Below are 20603 nucleotides of genomic sequence, written 5' to 3'. Positions count from 1 at the left end.
ACTCTCCGATCCATTTTGGATTCATCTGTTTCCAGCTACAACATTACCTGCTTCCAGCCCAGCTTCCAGCAGAGTACAGCTTCTCTTAAAGGGCCGGTGTCCTTTCTACAGTTTACCACTCTCCACCGGTATTATAATTTCACCGCTCTCAAACTCCTAACTTCAGCTCATATTTCATCGCTCCCAAGTTCATTTATTATTTAACTGGTTCCAGCCAGTATCCACTCCGTGCCAACAACAGTCTGGTTCCAGCCAGTATTCACAGCAGCCGTTTTATCTACAGCAGCCCAGCTTTTCCTGGAACACCAGCTGGTACAATCCTGGGTTATCTCCATTGCTACAGTCGGGCCTGGTAAGGACTTTCCATCTAGAAGATTATAAGAACTATCTCACACTACCAGTGCCCTGTGGCTCCTGCCACCCTGTAGTTCCCAGGAACTGTATTTATTCTTTGCTGACTTTTATGTTTCTTTTACTGCTACTGTGATGCATGGAGTTTGTCATAAATAAACATCATTGACTTTTATTCAAGTTGTCGTGGTCACGCCTTCGGGCGGTTCTTCTTCATGTTACTTACATGTCCAGGGGTCTGATACAACCTCCCAGGTTCCGGTACATCTCAGCCCCTACAACTGAGGCTGCCTCCCGTCAGCTCAGGCCCTCAGTTGTGACAGTAAGCACTGACCTAATGAATCCAGCCGGAGACCAGGATCAAGCGGCCAGGCCGATGCAAGAACTGGCAGCCCGACTAGAACATCAGGAGGCTGCACAGGGCCACATCATCCGCTGTCTCCAGGATCTCTCTACTCGGCTGGATGGGATTCAGACAACTCTCCGTGGATCAGGCGCTTCTGGTGCGTCAACCACAGTGACTCCAGTTATAACCCCACCCACCTTACCCATTTCTGCTCCACGTCTTCATCTTCCAACGCCAGCAAAATTTGACGGATCTCCAAGATTCTGCAGGGGATTTCTCAACCAGTGTGAGATTCAGTTTGAGCTACAACCTGGCAATTTTCCTAGTGACCGTACAAAAATTGCCTACATTATTTCTCTTCTCAGTGGCTTAGCCCTTGATTGGGCATCACCGTTATGGCAGAGGTCCGACACCCTGCTATCTTCTTACACTGCATTCGTCTCAACATTCAGGCGCATCTTCGACGAGCCAGGCCGGGTAACCTCAGCTTCATCCGAGATTCTCCGTTTACGCCAGGGGTCATGTACTGTAGGACAATATCTGATACAGTTCCAGATCCTCGCATCCGAACTGGCATGGAACGACGAGGCCCTGTATGCTGCATTCTGGCATGGCTTATCTGAGCGTATTAAAGATGAGTTAGCTACCAGAGACTTACCCTCTAAGTTAGATGAGCTAATCTCACTCTGCACGAAAGTTGATTTACGTTTCAGAGAGAGAGCAACTGAGCGTGGAAGATCATCTGCTTCAAAATCTTCTGCTCCTCCTCCTCGCCAACTGTCACCAACTAAAGATGAGCCCATGCAAATTGGCCGTTCCCGTTTAACTCCTGCTGAGCGCCGAAGACGTCTCTCCGAGTCTCTCTGTCTTTATTGTGCTGCTCCGTCTCACACCATTAATGCCTGTCCCAAACGTCCGGGAAACTCCAAATCCTAGCTCGCCAAGGAGAGGGCCGGCTAGGAGTAATGATCTCCTCTCCATCTCCTCAAGATTGTAATCTCCCAGTCTCGCTTCAAGTTGCTCAACGTTATCGGAACGTCATTGCCCTCCTTGATTCCGGAGCAGCTGGGAACTTTATTACCGAAGCCTATGTTAAACGGTGGTCCCTACCCACCGAGAGACTTCCTTCGTCCATTTCTTTAACTGCCGTGGATGGCAGCAAAATTTTTGATGCAGTTATTTCTTTAAGGACTCTACCAGTTCGTCTGAGAGTGGGAGTTCTTCATTCCGAACTTATTTCTTTTTTAGTGATTCCAAGAGCCACACATCCTGTGGTCCTGGGCCTTCCATGGCTCCGTCTTCACAATCCCACAATTGATTGGACGACTACGCAAATCCTGGCATGGGGTTCCTCCTGTGCTGAGACATGTTTGTTTAAAGTATTGCCTGTCTGTTCTTCCTCCCCCAGGTCATCTGATGTTCCACCTCCTCCATATCAAGATTTCACAGATGTGTTCAGTAAAGCTTCTGCTGATATCCTTCCTCCTCATAGAGAATGGGACTGCCCGATTGATCTCGTTCCAGGGAAGGTTCCATCTCGAGGCCGAACTTATCCGTTGTCTCTGCCTGAGACGCATTCTATGGAGGAATACATTAAAGAGAACCTAGCAAAGGGGTTCATTCGACCTTCTTCTTCTCCAGCCGGCGCAGGCTTCTTTTTTGTAAAAAAGAAAGATGGTGGTCTGCGGCCGTGCATCGACTACAGAGGTTTGAACGACATTACCATCAAGAACCGTTATCCTTTACCCCTGATTACTGAGCTCTTTGACAGAGTTAGCGGAGCTACCATCTTTACAAAGCTGGACTTGAGAGGTGCATACAATCTCATCCGGATCCGTGAGGGTGACGAGTGGAAGACCGCCTTTAACACCCGTGACGGACATTATGAGTACCTCGTCATGCCCTTCGGATTGAGCAATGCTCCAGCTGTCTTCCAGCATTTTGTCAATGAGATCTTCAGAGACATTCTATACCGTCATGTCGTAGTCTATCTAGACGATATCCTCATTTTTGCCAACGATTTAGCGGAACATCGTTTTTGGGTTAAAGAGGTTCTGTCCCGTCTCCGTGTCAATCATCTCTATTGCAAATTAGAGAAATGCGTCTTTGAAGTCAAGTCCATTCCGTTTCTAGGGTACATTGTGTCCGGTTCCGGACTAGAGATGGATCCTGAGAAACTACAAGCAATCCAAAATTGGCCGGTACCCTTAACCCTCAAAGGGGTCCAGAGGTTCTTAGGGTTCGCCAACTATTACCGAAAGTTTATACGAGACTTTTCCACCATTGTGGCGCCTATTACTGCTTTCACTAAGAATGGTGCTAACCCGTCCAAGTGGTCTGAAGAAGCCATGCAAGCATTTCATCTTTTAAAACAAAGGTTCATCTCTGCGCCTGTTCTGAAACAGCCTGACATCGACTCTCCTTTCATCTTAGAGGTGGATGCCTCCTCCGTTGGAGTAGGAGCGGTGTTATCTCAGAGGGCTAAAGATGGCCATTTACACCCTTGCAGTTTCTTCTCCCGGAAGTTCTCCCCAGCTGAGCGCAACTATGCCATTGGCGACCAGGAGTTGCTAGCCATCAAGCTCGCTCTAGAAGAGTGGAGGTATCTGTTGGAGGGAGCTTCTCATTCAATCACCATACTTACAGACCACAAGAACCTTTTATATCTGAAAGGCGCACAATGTCTCAACCCTCGTCAGGCCAGATGGGCACTTTTCTTTTCCAGGTTCGACTTTAAACTCCAGTTCTGTCCGGGCTCTCAGAATCGCAAGGCCGATGCCCTTTCCCGCTCATGGGAGCAAGAAAATGAGTCAGAGTCTTCAGACAAGCATCCTATTATAAATCCGTTGGCATTCTCCACGGTAGGGATGGACTCTACGCCCCCATCAGGGAAAAGTTTTGTGAAACCGATGCTAAGGAAGAAGCTCATGCATTGGTCCCATGCTTCCCGTTTTGCCGGACATACAGGTATCCAAAAAACCCTGGAGTTTATCTCTAGGTCCTATTGGTGGCCAACTCTGAAAAAGGACGTCTTGGAGTTTATTGCATCTTGCCCAAAGTGTGCTCAACATAAGGTATTCCGCCAGTCGCCTGCGGGGCAACTGGTTCCACTATCTGTTCCCCGTCGACCTTGGACCCATTTGTCGATGGATTTTATTACAGATTTACCCATGTGCAACAAGTTCAATACCATCTGGGTGGTAGTTGACCGGTTCACCAAGATGGCACACTTCATTCCTCTCACCGGTCTTCCGTCAGCTTCCAAGTTGGCTCAAGTATTCATACAAGAGATCTTCCGACTCCACGGTCTTCCTGAAGAAATTATTTCAGATCGAGGAGTTCAATTCACAGCCAAATTCTGGCGAAGTTTATGTCAAGTCCTCCAAGTCAAGCTAAAGTTTTCCACGGCTTACCATCCTCAGACCAATGGTCAAACCGAGAGGGTGAATCAGGACTTGGAGTCCTTCCTCCGCATCTATGTGTCCTCCTCTCAAGATGACTGGGTTCAATTACTTCCCTGGGCCGAGTTCTGTCATAACAACCAGTATCATTCTTCATCTGCTTCAACACCATTCTTCACTAACTTTGGATTCCACCCTAAAGTCCCTGAGTTCCAACCGCTTCCAGCAACTTCTGTTCCCGCAGTGGATATCACCTTGCATCAGTTTGCCAATATCTGGAAGAGCGTACGATCAGCTCTGCTCAAGGCATCGTTCAGGTACAAGAAGTTTGCGGATAAGAAGCGTCGAGCAGTTCCTGCTCTCAAGGTGGGTGATCGGGTATGGTTATCCACGAAGAATTTGAGGTTAAGAGTTCCCAGTATGAAGTTTGCACCTCGCTATATCGGTCCTTTCAAGATTGAACAAGTCATCAATCCTGTTGCTTACAGACTCCAGTTGCCTCCCTTCTTAAAAATACTCAGGACATTCCATGTTTCCCTGTTGAAACCGCTGATCTTGAATCGGTTTCATTCCTCACTTCCTCCAACTCCGAAAGTCCAAACTCAACGAGGCGTTGAGTATGAAGTGGCCAAGATCCTGGACTCACGTCACCGTTACGGTCAACTACAATATCTTATTGACTGGAAGGGTTATGGTCCTGAGGAACGTTCATGGACCAATGCTTCTGATGTCCATGCTCCTGCCTTGGTCCGGAGATTCCATTCCAAGTTTCCTCAAAAGCCAAAGAAGTGTCCTGGGGCCACTCCTAAAGGGGGGGGGTGCTGTCACGATCCGGGTATCTGGACGCCATTTCTTACCCATCAGATGCCTCCTAAGGCTGGCTCAGCGCTCCAGGACCGGATCCCATCTGTTATCCTGATGTGTACATTCCTGTATCCTCTCCTGTCACTCTGGGACGCTGTCACAGTAAACGCCATATTACACCTGGCATGGCGTCTCCCGCGGCCTCCGCCGCCGTCCCTGAACTTCTGCATGCAGAGTGTCTGAGTGGCGATTACGTCAGCCGCGGCCTCCGCTGTGTCCGCGTGGTTGGATGTGCATCTGTCAGCCTGGCGCCTCCTGTCTCCGGTGGCCGGCGCCGCCATTACTGTTTTCATTACCACATGGATTACAAACCAAACTTCCCTCCAAGTGTCTGCATGGGCGCAGCCATCTTGGATTCTGTCAGCTGATAATTTCCACCAATCTGTTCTCAGTATTGATAATCTGCATAATTGCCTAGCCAATCCCTTCCTTGCTGCAGGTATAAATACACTGTGCCTGAGCAAGGAAGGCGTCAGTGCTTTGGTTGTCAAACCTAGTTCCTGTTTGTCTCTCTCCTGTGATTGTCTTCCAGGTTCCAGCTCCTGTCTCAAGACTTCCACCATAGAGACCCGCACCAACATTCCACCTGCGGTGTAGCCTGACTCTCCGATCCATTTTGGATTCATCTGTTTCCAGCTACAACATTACCTGCTTCCAGCCCAGCTTCCAGCAGAGTACAGCTTCTCTTAAAGGGCCGGTGTCCTTTCTACAGTTTACCACTCTCCACCGGTATTATAATTTCACCGCTCTCAAACTCCTAACTTCAGCTCATATTTCATCGCTCCCAAGTTCATTTATTATTTAACTTGTTCCAGCCAGTATCCACTCCGTGCCAACAACAGTCTGGTTCCAGCCAGTATTCACAGCAGCCGTTTTATCTACAGCAGCCCAGCTTTTCCTGGAACACCAGCTGGTACAATCCTGGGTTATCTCCATTGCTACAGTCGGGCCTGGTAAGGACTTTCCATCTAGAAGATTATAAGAACTATCTCACACTACCAGTGCCCTGTGGCTCCTGCCACCCTGTAGTTCCCAGGAACTGTATTTATTCTTTGCTGACTTTTATGTTTCTTTTACTGCTACTGTGATGCATGGAGTTTGTCATAAATAAACATCATTGACTTTTATTCAAGTTGTCGTGGTCACGCCTTCGGGCGGTTCTTCTTCATGTTACTTACATGTCCAGGGGTCTGATACAACCTCCCAGGTTCCGGTACATCTCAGCCCCTACAACTGAGGCTGCCTCCCGTCAGCTCAGGCCCTCAGTTGTGACAGCTGGGAGGCGGGGTGATATAGGAGGCGGAGCTGTGCATTCTGGGAACAGTCAAAGCTTTGAATATGAAAAAAATGGTTTTTCCCCTTGGTTTACTACTTGGATATAACAATTATATATGTGCTTGTCAGTAATTTCCCCCCCCCCCCCCCCCAGTATGTGGTATAAGGACCCTATTCAGGTTGGATCATAAATTTGAGAATCACAATCTGGCTGTTATCGAATGACTTTGCATATACAGCGTTTGCATTGCGTGTGCTCACCCACGATTAGTGGTTATTTCTGCAAACGCATTGTGCTTCAATGCAATCGCGTTTTGATTGACAGAAAGCCAGTGTTTAGGGAAGGAAACATGGGGTTTGGTTGGGTGTGTTTGTAAAAACGCAGGAGTGGCAAGGCGTTTTTCGGGTGGGTCTCTGACGTCAGCGATAACCACCTTCAGCTTCTTGCGTATGCTGAATTGTGGACAACCTTGCCTAATGCAGATGGAAAAACTCTTTGATGTTCTGGTATTTGCGTATGGTTAGGCGATCACATCGCGCATTGCGAGGAGTTCGCAATTTCTGCAATGGGCGTTTTTTCTCTATTTCTGGTCGGCAACTATTTGATCGCAGCAACTGCTTTTTAGCAAGATCAGTGATCCAACCTGAATAGGGTCCTAAGTTATTTTGGGGCTTTTGGGTAATGCAGGTTGGTTTTACTGCAAGTCATTCTAATAAATATTTTTTTTTAGATGCTATCACGAGCCAAACCTGCTGTAGGCAGTGAGCTACAGCCAGGAGATAAGAACAAGAAGAAAGGAAAGATAGTTCCCAAACTGGATGAGTTGCTGACCCAACGGGACTTTACTGGGGCAATAACACTTTTGGAGGTATGATTCTTCAATTTTTGGTTGTCTGAGTTTAAGCCAAAGAAGATAACACAGCCCCCCAAAAAATATTGCCCAATTGCCACAGATATTTGAATGATTTTAGTGTATTTTGGGGTTGCTGAATTCACAAATGTAAGTAGTGTTTTTCAAATTGGCTAATTAAGATAATGGATACCCTTACATGTGCATCTGGAAATCTACCAGAACACGTTAATATTGTAAGTTAAAAAATATAATTTTGAGTGATAGCGCTGGAGAAAAAAGATGTTAATAAAAATATATAAAATAACCAATAATATCACATATGAACCGTCCGGTATAGAGTGGCCAATCCGGGCCTTTTTTTTTTCTGTCCCAGGTATCGGAATTGAAAAAAGGTCAATCCCGGGATTCCTGGGATACCCGTGATTGGGTAGAAGACACATTATTGGGAGACACATAATTCCAATTCTTTAGATGTTGATCCAAATAATACTGTAAGTGTAGATTCCCAGTATGGCCTGGTGTTAAATGTCAATCAAAATCTTGTGTGTTAGTGTGGCCGGGGGACCCATCAGCCACATGGCTAATGGCGGCCACGGCACGTAAGGGGTTAACCCTTAAGTGCCCGGTGCCATTTTGAGGACAATAGGCGCTTGGCGCCACTGTTAAATGTTCTTATGGTGCCAGGCGCGGACCTGAACTTTGTTTTTTTGTTTAATGATGTGTTTTAACATGTCATATGTAGTGCTCTATGCACAGTTGTAGGATTGCATGTTTAAATCTATTTATATTTAAGATGTGGTCACATGTATTTTAATGGGAAAAATGCACTTTTGCCCTATCTTCTGTGACTAGGAAATGGGATGCTAATTGCCATTTCCTAGCAGATCGGGGGAATGACAAAACCTTTTGATGTTGGGCAGTGCACAACAGGTAATGTCTGTGAGTGTGAGTTCCTCAGGGAAAGATGTTAATCACAGGGAATTTCCTTATTCCATATGTAAAGTGGTATGGATTGATATGGGTTTGTAACCTGTATTTCTCTGACGTCCTAGTGGATGCTGGGAACTCCGAAAGGACCATGGGGAATAGCGGCTCCGCAGGAGACTGGGCACAACTAAAGAAAGCTTTTAGGTCACCTGGTGTGCACTGGCTCCTCCCACTATGACCCTCCTCCAAGCCTCAGTTAGATTTTGTGCCCGGCCGAGGTTGGATGCACACTAGGGGCTCTCCTGAGCTTCTAAAAAGAAAGTATATAAGAGTATTCCCTGTGTGTGTGCGGTGTGTCGGTACGGCTGTGTCGACATGTTTGATGAGGATAATGATGTGGAGGCGGAGCAGATGCCTATAGAAGGGATGTCACCCCCTGCGGGGCAGACACCTGAGTGGATGGACTTATGGAAGGAATTGCGTGCACGTGTCGACTCCTTACACAAAAAATTTGACGACATGCCAAATGCGGGACAGCCGGCTTCTCAGCTCGTGCCTGTCCAGGCGTCTCAAAGGCCATCGGGGGCTCTAAAACGCCCGCTACCTCAGATGGCAGACGCGGATGTCGACACGGATACTGACACCAGTGTCGACGACGATGAGTCTAGTCTAATGTCCACTAAGGCCATTCGTTGCATGATTGAAGCAATGAAAGAGGTGTTACAAATTTCTGATATAAACCCAGGTACCACTAAAAAGGGTATTATGTTTGGGGAGAAAAAACTACCCGTAGTTTTTCCCCCATCAGAAGAATTAAATGAAGTGTGTGAAGAAGCGTGGGCTTTCCCTGATAAAAGATTGGTAATCTCTAAGAAGTTACTAATGGCGTTCCCTTTCCCGCCAGAGGATAGGTCACGTTGGGAGACACACCCTAGGGTGGATAAAGCGCTCACACGTTTGTCTAAAAAGGTGGCATTACCGTCTCCGGATACGGCCGCCCTCAAGGAACCTGCTGATAGAATGCAGGAGGCGATCCTGAAGTCTGTATATACACACTCAGGCATTATACTTAGACCAGCTATTGCGTCAGCATGGATGTGCAGTGCTGCCGCTGCGTGGTCGGATTCCCTGTCAGAAAATATTGACACCCTAGACAGGGACACTTTTCTGCTAACCATAGAGCATATAAAAGACTCAGTCTTATACATGAGAGATGCACAGAGGGAGATCTGCCGGCTGGCATCTAAAATAAGTGCATTGTCCATTTCTGCTAGGAGAGGCTTATGGACTCGCCAGTGGACAGGGGATGCAGATTCAAAAAGGCACATGGAAGTTTTGCCTTATAAGGGTGAGGAGTTATTTGGGGATGGTCTCTCGGACCTAGTTTCCACAGCAACTGCTGGGAAGTCAGCATTTTTACCCCATGTTCCCTCACAGCCTAAAAAGGCGCCGTTTTATCAGGTACAGTCCTTTCGGACTCAGAAAAACAGGCGTGGAAAAGGCGGGTCCTTTCTGTCCAGAGGCAGAGGTAGGGGAAAAAGGCTGCAACAAACAGCAGGTTCCCAGGAGCAAAAGTCCTCCCCCGCTTCTTCCAAGTCCGCCGCATGACGGTGGGGCTCCACAGGCGGAGCCAGGTACGGTGGGGGGCCGCCTCAAAAATTTCAGCGATCAGTGGGCTCGCTCACAGGTGGATCCCTGGATCCTGCAAATAGTATCTCAAGGGTACAAACTGGAATTCGAGGCGTCTCCACCCCACCGGTTCCTAAAATCTGCCTTGCCGATTACTCCTTCAGACAGGGAGGCTGTGCTAGCGGCAATTCACAAGCTGTATTCCCAGCAGGTGATAATCAAGGTGCCCCTACTTCAACAAGGACGGGGTTACTATTCCACACTGTTTGTGGTACCGAAACCGGACGGTTTGGTGAGACCCATTTTAAATTTGAAATCCTTGAACACATACATAAAAAAATTCAAGTTCAAGATGGAATCGCTCAGGGCGGTTATTGCAAGCCTGGACGAGGGGGATTACATGGTATCCCTGGACATCAAGGATGCTTACCTGCATGTCCCCATTTACTATCCTCACCAGGAGTACCTCAGATTTGTGGTACAGGATTGCCATTACCAATTCCAGACGCTGCCGTTTGGACTCTCCACGGCACCGAGAGTGTTTACCAAGGTAATGGCGGAAATGATGATACTCCTTTGAAGAAAGGGAGTTTTAATTATCCCGTACTTGGACGATCTCCTAATAAAGGCGAGGTCCAAGGAGCAGTTATTGGTGGGAGTAGCACTATCTCAGGAGGTGCTACACCAGCACGGTTGGATTCTGAATATTCCAAAATCACAGCTGGTTCCGACGACACGTCTACTGTTCCTGGGTATGATTCTGGATACAGTCCAGAAAAAAGTGTTTCTCCCGGAGGAGAAAGCCAAGGAGCTGTCATCTCTAGTCAGAGACCTCCTGAAACCAAAACAGGTATCGGTGCATCACTGCACGCGGGTCCTGGGAAAGATGGTGGCCTCTTACGAAGCAATTCTTTTTGGCAGGTTCCATGCCAGAATCTTTCAGTGGGACCTGTTGGACCAATGGTCCGGATCGCATCTTCAGATGCATCGCCTAATAACCCTGTCTCCAAGAACCAGGGTGTCTTTGCTGTGGTGGCTGCAGAGTGCTCATCTTCTAGAGGGCCGCAAATTCGGCATACAGGACTGGGTCCTGGTGACCACGGATGCCAGCCTTCAAAGCTGGGGGGCAGTCACACAGGGAAGAAACTTCCAAGGACTATGGTCGAGTCAGGAGACTTCCCTACACATAAATATTCTGGAACTAAGGGCCATTTACAATGCCCTAAGTCAGGCAAAATCCCTACTTCTACACCAGCCGGTACTGATCCAGTCAGACAACATCACGGCAGTCACCCATGTAAATCGACAGGGCGGCACAAGAAGCGGGATGGCAATGGCAGAAGCCACAAGGATTCTCCGATGGGCGGAAAATCAAGTACTAGCACTGTCAGCAGTGTTCATTCCGGGAGTGGACAACTGGGAAGCAGACTTTCTCAGCAGGCACGACCTCCACCCGGGAGAGTGGGGACTTCATCCAGAAGTCTTCACGCTGATTGTAAATCGATGGGAACGGCCACAGGTGGACATGATGGCGTCCCGCCTAAACAAAAAACTAGAGAGATATTGCGCCAGGTCAAGGGACCCTCAGGCGATAGCTGTGGACGCTCTAGTGACACCGTGGGTGTACCAGTCAGTTTATGTGTTCACTCCTCTGCCTCTCATACCAAGGGTACTGAGAATAATAAGAAAACGAGGAGTAAGAACAATACTCGTGGTTCCGGATTGGCCAAGACGAGCGTGGTACCCGGAACTTCAAGAGATGATCTCAGAGGACCCATGGCCTCTGCCGCTCAGACAGGACCTGCTGCAGCAGGGGCCCTGTCTGTTCCAAGTCTTACCGCAGCTGCGTTTGACGGCATGGCGGTTGAACGCCGGATCCTGAAGGAAAAGGGCATTCCGGAGGAAGTCATTCCTACGCTGATTAAAGCCAGGAAAGATGTAACTGCAAAGCATTATCACCGCATATGGCGGAAATATGTTGCTTGGTGTGAGGCCAAAAAGGCCCCAACAGAGGAATTTCAACTAGGTCGATTCTGCAATTCCTACAAGCAGGAGTGACTATGGGCCTGAAATTAGGCTCCATTAAGGTACAGATCTCGGCTCTGTCGATTTTCTTCCAGAAAGAACTAGCTTCACTACCTGAAGTTCAGACGTTTGTGAAAGGAGTGCTGCATATTCAGCCCTCGTTTGTGCCTCCAGTGGCACCTTGGGATCTCAACGTGGTGTTGAGTTTCTTAAAATCACATTGGTTTGAGCCACTTAAAACCGTGGATCTAAAATATCTCACGTGGAAAGTGGTCATGTTATTGGCCTTTGCTTCAGCCAGGCGTGTGTCAGAATTGGCAGCTTTGTCATGTAAAAGCCCTTATCTGATTTTCCATATGGATAGGGCGGAATTGAGGACTCGTCCTCAGTTTCTCCCTAAGGTGGTATCAGCTTTTCATTTGAACCAACCTATTGTGGTGCCTGCGGCTACTAGGGACTTGGAGGATTCCAAGTTACTGGACGTAGTCAGGGCCTTGAAAATTTGTTTCCAGGACGGCTAGAGTCAGGAAAACTGACTCGCTATTTATCCTGTATGCACCCAACAAACTGGGTGCTCCTGCTTCTAAGCAGACTATTGCTCGCTGGATTTGTAGCACAATTCAGCTGGCGCATTCTGCGGCTGGACTGCCGCATCCTAAATCAGTAAAAGCCCATTCCACAAGGAAGGGGGGCTCATCTTGGGCGGCTGCCCGAGGGGTCTCGGCTTTACAACTTTGCCGAGCTGCTACTTGGTCAGGGGAAAACACGTTTGCAAAATTCTACAAATTTGATACCCTGGCTAAGGAGGACCTTGAGTTCTCTCATTCGGTGCTGCAGAGTCATCCGCACTCTCCCGCCCGTTTGGGAGCTTTGGTATAATCCCCATGGTCCATTCGGAGTTCCCTGCATCCACTAGGACGTCAGAGAAAATAAGATTTTACTCACCGGTAAATCTATTTCTCGTAGTCCGTAGTGGATGCTGGGCGCCCATCCCAAGTGCGGATTGTCTGCAATACTTGTACATAGTTATTGTTAACTAAAGGGTTATTGTTGAGCCATCTGTTGAGAGGCTCAGTTGTTTTCATACTGTTAAACTGGGTATAGTATCACGAGTTATACGGTGTGATTGGTGTGGCTGGTAGGAGTCTTACCCGGGATTCAAAATCCTTCCTTATTATGTCAGCTCGTCCGGGCACAGTGTCCTAACTGAGGCTTGGAAGAGGGTCATAGTGGGAGGAGCCAGTGCACACCAGGTGACCTAAAAGCTTTCTTTAGTTGTGCCCAGTCTCCTGCGGAGCCGCTATTCCCCATGGTCCTTTCGGAGTTCCCAGCATCCACTACGGACTACGAGAAATAGATTTACCGGTGAGTAAAATCTTATTTTATTTATGTAGCGGGTTTGAGTGATATACGAATCCTGAATGGTATATGCAGGAAAAGGATGAGGAACATTTGTTTGGGAAATCAAATACAAACCGTATTTTGAAGCTATGAGATAAATGTATCAGGTGAAGTGTGAACTGCCAGGTGTTAAAGCAGTTTAAATGACACCAAACTTTGTGTGTGACAGGAAGGAGGAAATTGCTTCATGCACTTACATCCTTTTAAAATGTAATTTATTTGTTTATATTTTGTAAGTTATCCTGATTGGATAGAAAGGATTCGGGGGAACTACCCCTGACATGCATTGTAGTTTTACTGTATAACAAGAGGAGACCGGTGAGCTTCAGAGTTGTATTATACCATTTTCACTCTGCTGTAACATCTGCTGTATTGCTGAGTATTTTTCAGAACTATTTAGGCAAATAACATCTTCTGCCTCAAGACACAATATTACCACTTTCTCTAACGTCCTAGATGATGCTGGGGACTCCGTAAGGACCATGGGGAATAGACGGGCTCCGCAGGAGATAGGGCACTTTAAGAAAGCTTTGGATTCTGGGTGTGCACTGGCTCCTCCCTCTATGTCCCTCCTCCAGACCTCAGTTTTACACTGTGCCCAGAGCAGGATGGGTGCACTGCAGGGAGCTCTCCTGAGTTCTCTGCCTAGAAGCATTTTTGTTTGGATTTTTTTCTACTTTTTTACAGGGAGCACTGCTGGCAACAGGCTCCCTGCATCGAGGGACTGAGGAGAGAGGGGCAGACCTTCTTGTCTAAGATAGGCTCTGCTTCCTCGGCTACTGGACACCATTAGCTCCAGAGGGGGTGAACACAGGTTCTTACTGGGCGTCCACCCCCAGAGCCGCGCCGCTGTTCTCCTCACAGAGCCAGAAGAACCGAAGTCAGAAGACGTCAGGCGGCAGAAGCCTTCAGAGCTTCACTGAGGTAACGCACACCACTGCAGCTGTGCATCATTGCTCCCATACACCTCACATATTCCGGTCACTGTAAGGGTGCAGGGCGCAGGGGGGGGCGCCCTGGGCAGCAATATAACACCTCTATTATGGCAAAAGACAATATACATGTACAGGTGGGCACTGTACATGTATATAAAAGAGCCCCCGCCATATTTTAGTAAGTTTGAGCGGGACAGAAGCCCGCCGCCGAGGGGGCGGGGCTTCTCCCTCAGCACTCACCAGCGTCATTTTCTCTCCACAGCACCGCTGAGAGGAAGCTCCCCAGACTCTCCCCTGCTTACACACTGTGAAGGGGTGTTTAAAAGAGAGGGGGGCACATAATTGGCGGATAACATATTATACAGCGCGGCTGGGGGAAAAACATTTTGTGTTGGTTTCCAGGGTCATTGCGCTGGGGTGTGTGCTGGCATACTCTCTCTCTGTCTCTCCAAAGGGCCTTAAAGGGGTTACTGTCTTCAGAAAAGAGTTTCCCTGTGTGTGTGAAGTGTGTCGGTACGTGTGTGTCGACATGTTTGACGAGGAAGGCTCGCTTAAAGTTGAGGGGGAGTGTTTGAATGTCAGGTCGCCGTCGGCAACGCCGACACCGGACTGGGTGGATATGCTGAATGTCATAAATGCAAATGTGAATCTCCTGCATAAAAGGTTAGAAAGGCTGAAGCTAGGGATCAGTCAGGTAGCCAGACCGTGCCTGTCCCTGTGGCGCCAGGACCTTCAGGGTCTCAAAAGCGCCCCATATCCCAGGTCGCTGACACAGATACCGACACAGATACTGACTCTAGTGTCGACTATGAGGATGCAAAATTACAGCCCAAGGTGGCAAAGGGTATTCGATACATGATTATTGCCATAAAAGAGGTTTTGCATATCACTGAGGAAACCCCTGTCCCTGACACGAGGGTTCACATGTATAAAGGGAAAAAGCCTGAGGTCACGTTTCCGTCCTCATTTGAGCTAAGCGAATTGTGCGAAAAGGCTTGGGAGTCTCCGGATAGGAGACTACATGTTCCCAAAAGGATTCTTATGGCGTATCCTTTTCCACAGAAGGATAGGATACGATGGGAATCTTCGCCTAAAGTAGACAAGGCACTGACATGCTTATCCAAGAAGGTGGCACTGCCTTCTCCGGATACTGCTTCCCTCAAGGATCCTGCTGATCGCAAGCAGGAAATTACCAGGAAGCACATTTACACACATTCAGGAACTATCGTTAGACCGGCCGTGGCGTCGGCCTGGGTTTGTAGTGCTGTCGTGGCATGGGCAAACTCCTTATCTACGGAATTTGACACCTTAGATAGGGATACCATTTTAATGACCATTGAGCATATCAGAGATGCTGCCTTGTATATGAGGGATGCTCAGAGAGACATTTGTTTACTAAGCTTCAGATTAAACGCTATGTCTTTTTCTGCTAGGCGACTCTTGTGGACCCGACAGTGGACGGGAGACGCCGACTCAAAGCGGCATATGGAGTCATTGCCTTACAAGGGGGAGGAGTTGTTTGGAGAAGGCCTCTCGGACCTTGTCTCTACTGCTACGGCCGGTAAATCGAATTTTTTACCTTATGTTCCCCCGCAGCATGCTAAGAAGGTACCGCATTATCAAATTAAGTCCTTTCGTTCCAATAAAAGCAAGAAGGTACGAGGATCGTCCTTTGTTGCCAGAGGTAAAGGCAAGGGAAAAAAGCTGCACTCTGCTAGTTCCCAAGAGCAGAAGTCCTCCCCTACTACCGCAAAGTCCACCGCATGACGCTGTGGCATTCCGGGGGGGGGGGGGGGGGGGTCAGATCAAGTGGGGGCACGTCTTCGTCTTTTCAGCCACGTCTGGGTTCTCTCACAGGTGGATCCCTGGGCAATAGAGATTGTTTCCCAGAGATACAGACTGGAATTCGAAGACATGCCTCCTCGCCGGTTTTTCAAATCGGCTCTGCCGGCTTCCCCGTCGCAGAGGGAGCTGGTGTTAGCTGCAATTCACAAATTGTACATTCAACAGGTGATAGTCGAAGTTCCTCATCTCCAGCAAGGAGAGGGTTATTATTCATCCCTGTTTGTGGTACCGAAACCGGACGGTTCGGTCAGACCCATTTTAAATCTGAAATCCCTGAACCTGTACTTGAAGAGGTTCAAGTTCAAAATGGAATCGCTCAGAGCGGTCATCGCCAGCCTGGAGGGAGGGGATTGGATGGTGTCCCTGGACATAAAGGATGCGTACCTTCATGTTCCGATTTTCCCTCCTCACCAGGCGTTCCTGAGACTTGCAGTACAGGACTGTCACTACCAATTTCAGACGTTGCTGTTTGGTCTTTCCACGGCCCCGAGAATTTTCACCAAGGTAATGGCGGAAATGATGGTGCTCCTGCGCAGGCAGGGCGTCACAATTATCCCGTACTTGGACGATCTCCTCATAAAGGCGGCTGAATCGTCTACGGCTGCGTGACTGGTGCGTCAGTGTTGACTTGAGCGTCTGTGTTCACTATAGGTTCACGGAGCGATTGTGTACACTATTAGCGTCTGGATCCACTCAGCGTTCGCAAACGTATTGATCGGTCCTGGAAGCAGGGTGTGTCTCCCTGTATCGCACTCTACTGAGCTGGGTAATACAGCACTAAGTCTCTATCTAGCTTTGAGTACAAATAGTTAGATAAAGTGCCTGATGCATATGAGTCTAATAGCTATTGCTGTGGTTTTCTTTTGCTGTGCAACTGAATACATTTAAAACTCCAATATAAGGTAATGCAGTAATGTTTCTCCTACATACTTGAAATTTATTTGTAGTTGATTGTGCTCATGTTGCTTATTATACTAATGTATAACCTGTGACTGACTGCTAGTGTGATTGCTGACTTTACTATAAATTCTGTCAGTTTTGCTGTGTATCTGATCCTCAATTCTGGTGCAAAGCAGGGTAGGGTCGGATTGTATGTCACTTTCACAAATTTTAAAGTGATTACAAATTGTGTAATAACACTGTAAGGTGTGTGATTTATTTATTTATCTATCTATCATATCTAAGAGCGGCAAGGGTGAGGAAAATACACTTTCCAAGCAGCACCAGCACTCATTCATGTTGTCTTGCAGAGCTAGGTTAACCTATCAGGACTGGTTCAATGGGATTATGTGCAAAATGGTTTTAGTTGTCTCCAAAGCCTCTTAACTAACCAAGGCAGCCACAGGTTCTGGTTGAACCTTCATGGGCTACTTTGCAGATAAAGCCAGCTCCTATACCAGCGATAGGTTATCTTATTAACCCTTACATGCATCTTTCAGTCTGAGGTTATCCACCTAGGGAATGGCAGCCTCTTAATAAAGGCAGGCTGAAAGGACGGTGGTAAGTATATCACATTGACATGATACAACATCTTAACAGTCTACACGTTTAGTTGAGGACTCATTGCACTTCGGAAGGTCTCAGCTCAGTGGACATAACTGAGCTGATTAGTGCTATGTAAGCCATTCTATCCTCAGAAGCAGCAGAGACTGTGTTAAGAAACTAAGGCAGCTGTGTTTAAATGTCCCAAAACAGCTGATGGAAATTATTTTGGGTTACACCCAGTAGGAAGTTAGAATTCCAGGAAATGAAATTCCAATTATTCTCATCCAGCTGGGGACTGTTTAAAAAAGAAGGGTGGCTCCCTAAGTAGATTCGTAGACCTTAGATTGCTGCGAAAATCTATATTATTTTTGTTTTCAACATAAATAAATGATGTCACGGATAGGAGACTTGATGGCTTTCTAAAGACCATTTTTTCTTTTTGTCTGGGACAATCATTAGACCAGCCTTGGCTTCAGCTCAGATAGTGTAAGCAGTGGCAGCCTGGGCTGATGCATTAAAATGGGATTTTTTCAATGGCATCTAGAAAGCAAAAATTCCATATTGCATATCAAACAGGCAGCGATAAGTGGACCTGGATATGGGTACAATTGCCTCTCAGACAGCAGCAGCTGCTCGCAGAGCGGGTTGGCTATGTAATGATAAGCTGACTCAGAATCCAGGAAGGTTCTGGAGTCTTATCTTTGTTACTGGAAATTTTCTTTTGGTAAATTATTAACAGTATTTGAAATCAGACTCCAAGAAAGTGAAGTTTCTTTTCACACAAAAAATCAAGCCTAGTTCCAGCTTTCCGGTCCTTTCGGAATCAAGGGAAAGCAAAGGAAAGGGTAAATGGCAAACAGTCCCAATCCAACAAGACTGATAGGACTAAAAGGTATTGGGCTACCAGAGGACCGGTTTTAGAATCTGAAGATAAGCTAAAGGGTGGGAGGCTGGTTTCTTCAGTTTGCACAGAGTTGGCAGCAGTCTACTACAGATGTCTGGAAGCAAAAAGCTGTATCTCACGGTATGATCTACAGCCAAACCACACTGGTTATGCCCAATCTTATCTGGTCTTGGAAGCTAAGCAGTGTTGGTCCTTGTTAGTACTTGGATGGTAAACTACCTGGTAATACCAAGTGCTGTTGGTGTTTTCAGGAAACACCCTCAATAAAAATTGTACCAGCCCGTCTTCTGTGGAAACGAAGATTAGGGCTTTGCAATAGGCAGTTCAGGTGCTTCAGTCAGGAGTAATAATTCAGTTCCTCCTGCACAATGAGGGCAAGGTTTGATTTCATCCTGTTTCTAGTCCAGAAGGCAAATGGGTCATTCCGGTCCATACTCAATCTCAAAGCACTGAACAAGTACTTTTGGGTGCATCAGATTTCACATGGAGACTTTATGTTCCATTATTTCTGCCATAGAGCAGGAGGATTTAGGGCATTCCGGAATATTCAGGATGCCTATCCACATGTTCCTATAGCACTGTTCCATCAGCGCTATGTTAGGTTGCTATCCTTCAGCCTTTATTTCTCTAACGTCCTAGTGGATGCTGGGAACTCCGTAAGGACCATGGGGAATAGCGGGCTCCGAAGGAGGCTGGGCACTCTAGAAAGATCTTAGACTACCTGGTGTGCACTGGCTCCTCCCACTATGACCCTCCTCCAAGCCTCCGTTAGATTTCGTGCCCGGCCGAGGTTGGATGCACACTAGGGGCTCTCCTGAGCTCTTAGAAAGTTTTAGTCTTAGAATTTGTTTTTTTCAGTGAGACCTGCTGGCAACAGGCTCACTGCAGCGAGGGACTAAGGGGAGAAGAAGCGAACTCGCCTGCTTGCAGCCGGATTGGGCTTCTTAGGCTACTGGACACCATTAGCTCCAGAGGGATCGACCGCAGGCCCAGCCTTGATGTTCGGTCCCGGAGCCGCGCCGCCGTCCCCCTTACAGAGCCAGAAGCAGGAAGATGGTCCGGAAAATCGGCGGCATGAAGACATCCTGTCTTCACCAAGGTAGCGCACAGCACTGCAGCTGTGCGCCATTGCTCCTCATACACACTTCACACTCCGGTCACTGAGGGTGCAGGGCGCTGGGGGGGGGCGCCCTGAGGCAGCAATAAAAACACCTTGGCTGGCTAAAATACCTCAATATATAGCCCCTGGGGCTATATATGAGGTAAATACCCCTGCCAGAATCCCCAAAAAAGCGGGAGAATAGGCCGCGAAAAAGGGGCGGAGCCTATCTCCTCAGCACACTGGCGCCATTTTTCCCTCACAGCTCGGCTGGAAGGAAGCTCCCTGGCTCTTCCCTGCATTTCTACAGTACAGTAAGAGGGAAAAGAGAGGGGGGGCACTAAATTGGCACTGTATACAGTATAAGCAGCTATAAGGGACATAACTCAGTTAGTCCCTGTATATATATATATATATAGCGCTCTGGTGTGTGCTGGCATACTCTTACTCTGTCCCCCCAAAGGGCTTTTGTGGGTCCTGTCCTCTATTTGAGCATTCCTTGTGTGTGTGGAGTGTGTCGGTACGGCTGTGTCGACATGTTTGAGGAGGATAATGATGTGGAGGGGGAGCAGATGCCTTTAGCAGAGATGTCACCCCCTGCGGGGCAGACACCTGAGTGGATGGTATTATGGCAAGAAATGAGTGCACGTATAGACTCCTTACATAAAAAATTTGACGACATGCCGACTGTGGGACAGCCGAGTCTTCAGCTCGTGCCTGTCCAAGGGTCTCAAAAGTCATCAGGGGCTCTAAAACGCCCGTTATCTCAGGTGGCACAAGTAGATGTCGACACGGATACTGACGCCAGTGTCGACGACGATGAGTCAAATTTAATGCCCGTTAAGGCCATTCGCTGCATGATTGAGGCAATGAAAGAGGTGTTAAATATTTCTGATTTACATCCAGGTACCACAAAAAAGGGTATTATGTTTGGGGAGAAAAAACTACCTGTAGTTTTTCCCCCGTCAGATGAATTAAATGAAGTGTGTGAAGAAGCGTGGGCTTCCCCTGATAAGAAATTGGTGATTCCTAAGAAATTACTAATGGCGTTCCCTTTCCCGCCAGAGGATAGGTTACGTTGGGAAACACCCCCGAGGGTGGATAAAGCGCTCACACGTTTGTCAAAAAAGGTGGCACTACCGTCCCAGGATACGGCCGCCCTTAAGGAACCTGCTGATAGAAGGCAGGAGGCGATCCTGAAGTCTGTATATACACACTCAGGCATTATACTCAGACCAGCGATTGCGTCAGCTTGGATGTGC

At 47.7% G+C, this 20603-nt stretch overlaps 1 protein-coding gene across 3 annotated transcripts in view; it reads left to right on the top strand.

Moving 5' to 3' along the window:
* The window catches only part of IFT56 (intraflagellar transport 56), a 417739-nt gene that overhangs the window by 38521 nt on the left and 358615 nt on the right, over nt 1–20603 (top strand). For all 3 annotated transcript variants that reach the window (XM_063940415.1, XM_063940414.1, XM_063940413.1), the window contains one exon: nt 6969–7106. In XM_063940415.1, the coding sequence (XP_063796485.1) occupies nt 6969–7106 (138 nt within the window). The remainder of the gene's footprint in view (nt 1–6968; nt 7107–20603) is intronic.

Source organism: Pseudophryne corroboree, chromosome 9 (genome assembly GCF_028390025.1).
Source record: "Pseudophryne corroboree isolate aPseCor3 chromosome 9, aPseCor3.hap2, whole genome shotgun sequence".
Classification (NCBI taxonomy): Eukaryota; Metazoa; Chordata; class Amphibia; order Anura; family Myobatrachidae; genus Pseudophryne; species Pseudophryne corroboree.
Note: the sequence above shows the minus strand (reverse complement) of the source record. Positions and strands in the feature narration are given on the sequence as shown.